Source organism: Oryctolagus cuniculus, chromosome 11, assembly GCF_964237555.1.
Source record: "Oryctolagus cuniculus chromosome 11, mOryCun1.1, whole genome shotgun sequence".
In the NCBI taxonomy this organism is placed as follows: domain Eukaryota; kingdom Metazoa; phylum Chordata; class Mammalia; order Lagomorpha; family Leporidae; genus Oryctolagus; species Oryctolagus cuniculus.
The window spans coordinates 23,809,432-23,812,300 of record NC_091442.1 but is presented as its reverse complement, the minus strand read 5'-3'; the positions used below and the strand labels follow the sequence as shown (position 1 = coordinate 23,812,300).

Below are 2,869 nucleotides of genomic sequence, written 5' to 3'. Positions count from 1 at the left end.
TCTAAGGAAGCTTTTGAAAGCTAAAAGTTTAGTCATCTACAGCTCTAATGTCCAATAGAAATAGATGAGGCACCATTTTTATTTTCTAGTAGCCACTTTTTTTTTTTTTTTTTTTTTTTTGGACAGGCAGAGTGGACAGTGAGAGAGAGACAGAGAGAAAGGTCTTCCTTTGCTGTTGGTTCACCCCCACAATGGCCGCCGTGGCTGGCGCACCGCATTGATCTGAAGCCAGGAGCCAGGTGCTTCTCCTGGTCTCCCATGCGGGTGCAGGGCCCAAGGACCTGGGCCATCCTCCACTGCACTCCCTGGCCACAGCAGAGAGCTGGCCTGGAAGAGGGGCAACCGGGACAGAATCCGGCCCGGGGTGCCGGCGCCGCAGGCAGAGATTAGCTGGCCAAGTAGCCACATTTTTTTAAAGTAAAAATAGTGCAATTAACTTTAGTATTTTACTTAACCCAATATATCCCAAAAATTAACAGTTCAACATGTATCAATTTTAAAGTTACTGAAATCTTAAGTCTTTGAGATGTGGTAACTGAAAGAGCAGATCTCGATTTCAATGCTAAATTGTCCACAGAGTGAAATGCAGTCCTCACCAAATAATAAATTGGTGTTTAGTGGGGGAAACGTTTTTTACACTGCTTCAATTTTAAACTTAAACCAAAACCAAAATTAAAAACTAAAAACTCAGTCCCTCAGTTTCACTAGACACATTTCAAGTCCTCAGCAGCCACCTGGGACTTGGAGCTCTTCACGGGGGACACGCAGCAAAGAATGTCCCTAGGCCAGGGACAAAAGTCCTGCAGCACGAAAGGCCAGTGGGGCAGCACGGCAAAGACGAGTGGGAGGGGCGGGCAGCGGCCAAGGCACAGCTCTCTAAGGCCCAACACAGTTTATGCTTTAAGTACAGCTGGCGTGGGACGCGATCACAGGGTCTAGACAAGGTCCCTTTGGTGCACTGCAGAATGCACTATTAGGGGCCAGAGGTGAGCTGGCCCAGGGCGGCAGCGACGGAGGTGAACTGGGCAAGACTGCAGCAGGGACCGAGGATCCAACAGAAGCAGGGATACAGAGAGAACAGTAGTTAAAAGTGTGGGGCTGGGGCCGGCGCCGCGGCTCACTAGGCTAATCCTCCGCCTTGCGGCGCCCGCACACTGGGTTCTAGTCCCGGTCGGGGCGCCGGATTCTGTCCCGATTGCTCTTCTTCCAGGCCAGCTCTCTGCTGTGGCCAGGGAGTGCAGTGGAGGATGGCCCAAGTGCTTGGGCCCTGCACCCCATGGGAGACCAGGAAAAGCACCTGGTTCCTGGCTCCTGCCATCGGATCAGCGCGGTGCGCCGGCCGCAGTGCGCCGGCCGCGGCGGCCATTGGAGGGTGAACCAACGGCAAAGGAAGACCTTTCTCTCTGTCTCTCTCTCTCACTGTCCACTCTGCCTGTCAAAAAAAAAAAAAAAAAAAAAAGTGTGGGGCTGGGTGGGGGCTTCCCGGGAGAGAAAAGGGCCAGACCAGAGCCAGGTAAACTTGGATGACGACCGAGGAGGGGACACTCGACTCGGGGAGGGGGAGACGGCGGGGACTTGCTGAGGTGCCCTGTGGTCGGTGGCTGGTGGGCAGCCGGGCGGGCATGTCCGGCGCAAGACCTCCCAGGTGGAGAAGAGGCCAGGTGGGCGGGCATGGCCGTTTCAGGCAGCCCCGGCATTTCTCCCGCAGAAGAAAGCGTCGAAGAAGAAGGTGGCGCGGCCCCGGCCCCTGCTGCCTGCGCCCTGCGTGGCCACCCGCGACAGCTGCAAGCCGCCGGCGCCTGTCTGCTGCGACCCGTGCGCCTCCTGCCAGTGCCGCTTCTTCCGCAGCGTCTGCACCTGCCGCGTGCTCAACCCCAACTGCTGAGCGTGCGCCTCCCAGACGCGGCGGGGGCGGGGGTCCGGGGCGGGGCTTGCGGGCGGGGCGCTTCTCGGGCGGCTTTTCTAGCAGGTGTGGCTTTGTGGGCGGGGCGGGGGCGGGGCTACTGGGAGTTGGGGCGGAGCTTTCAGGAGGCAGACTACTTGGCTACAGTCGAAATACAGTGTTATGTGAGCTACTCGAAGGTGTGGTGGTTTTTCTAACGGACCCGAAAGCGCTTGGTCTTTTCTCCGACCTCCCTTCATCCCGCGGATTGCGCACACGCTACCCCTCAGAGGCTCGGGAACCCCGTTATCCCGATCCCTCAGCAATCGTGATCCGGCTGCTGGAGATGATGCTGCCCACTGCGTTTAAGCTTGGGAACATCCGAGGCTGCCCTTAAAACCGGGGGATACAGACCAGCCAAGCAGAAAACACCGTTAGGGAGTCGCTTCTCAGTCTTTCACCCCCTCCTCTTTCTCAGGAGCTCCCCTCACCACCACCACATCACCCCCAGAAACAGGAAATACAACTCCAAGTGCAATCTCACTGGGCTACAAGGCTGGGCGGTTTTGCCGGTAAAGACAGGCAGCTGGTTGTGTCTGCACGTTTGCTGTGAGTTCTTAGAGCCACAAAGCTCTGGGCTGAGCCATCTTGAGCCTTAGAAGGTGTCGCTCGGGCCCATTCCATCCTCTCTGCCAGGGGTTGGGTCCTCGGAAGAGTTTCTCCCACCTCAGGCTAAATGAACACTAAGCATTGCAGTTTGGCTGTCAAGAAGGAAGTAGATTCAGAGATCCTTTCTCACTCCCCGCTCCACGTGTGCCAGCCAGTAAGGAGGCAGTGGGCCCAGATTTGGTGAGTAGGCAGCAGCTATGGTACTGAAGTATCAGAGACCTGTTGCCAAAAATGTCCCAAGCTGTTCCCTGAAATTGCATCCTTAGAGACTCCAGCCTATGAGTAGCTGAGGTGCAGAGCCATCTCCTTGGAAGGACC

The 2,869-nt window shown here is 56.3% G+C and overlaps 1 protein-coding gene across 7 annotated transcripts in view; it reads left to right on the top strand.

Moving 5' to 3' along the window:
* ASIP (agouti signaling protein) overlaps positions 1-2,078 on the top strand; it is a 199,155-nt gene extending 197,077 nt beyond the window's left edge. For all 7 annotated transcript variants that reach the window (XM_070051291.1, XM_051844895.2, XM_051844900.2 and 4 more), the window contains 1 exon segment: positions 1,709-2,078. In XM_070051291.1, coding sequence (XP_069907392.1) covers positions 1,709-1,885 — 177 coding nt within the window. In that variant the 3' untranslated portion in view covers positions 1,886-2,078.
* Positions 2,079-2,869: the final 791 nt, after the last annotated feature.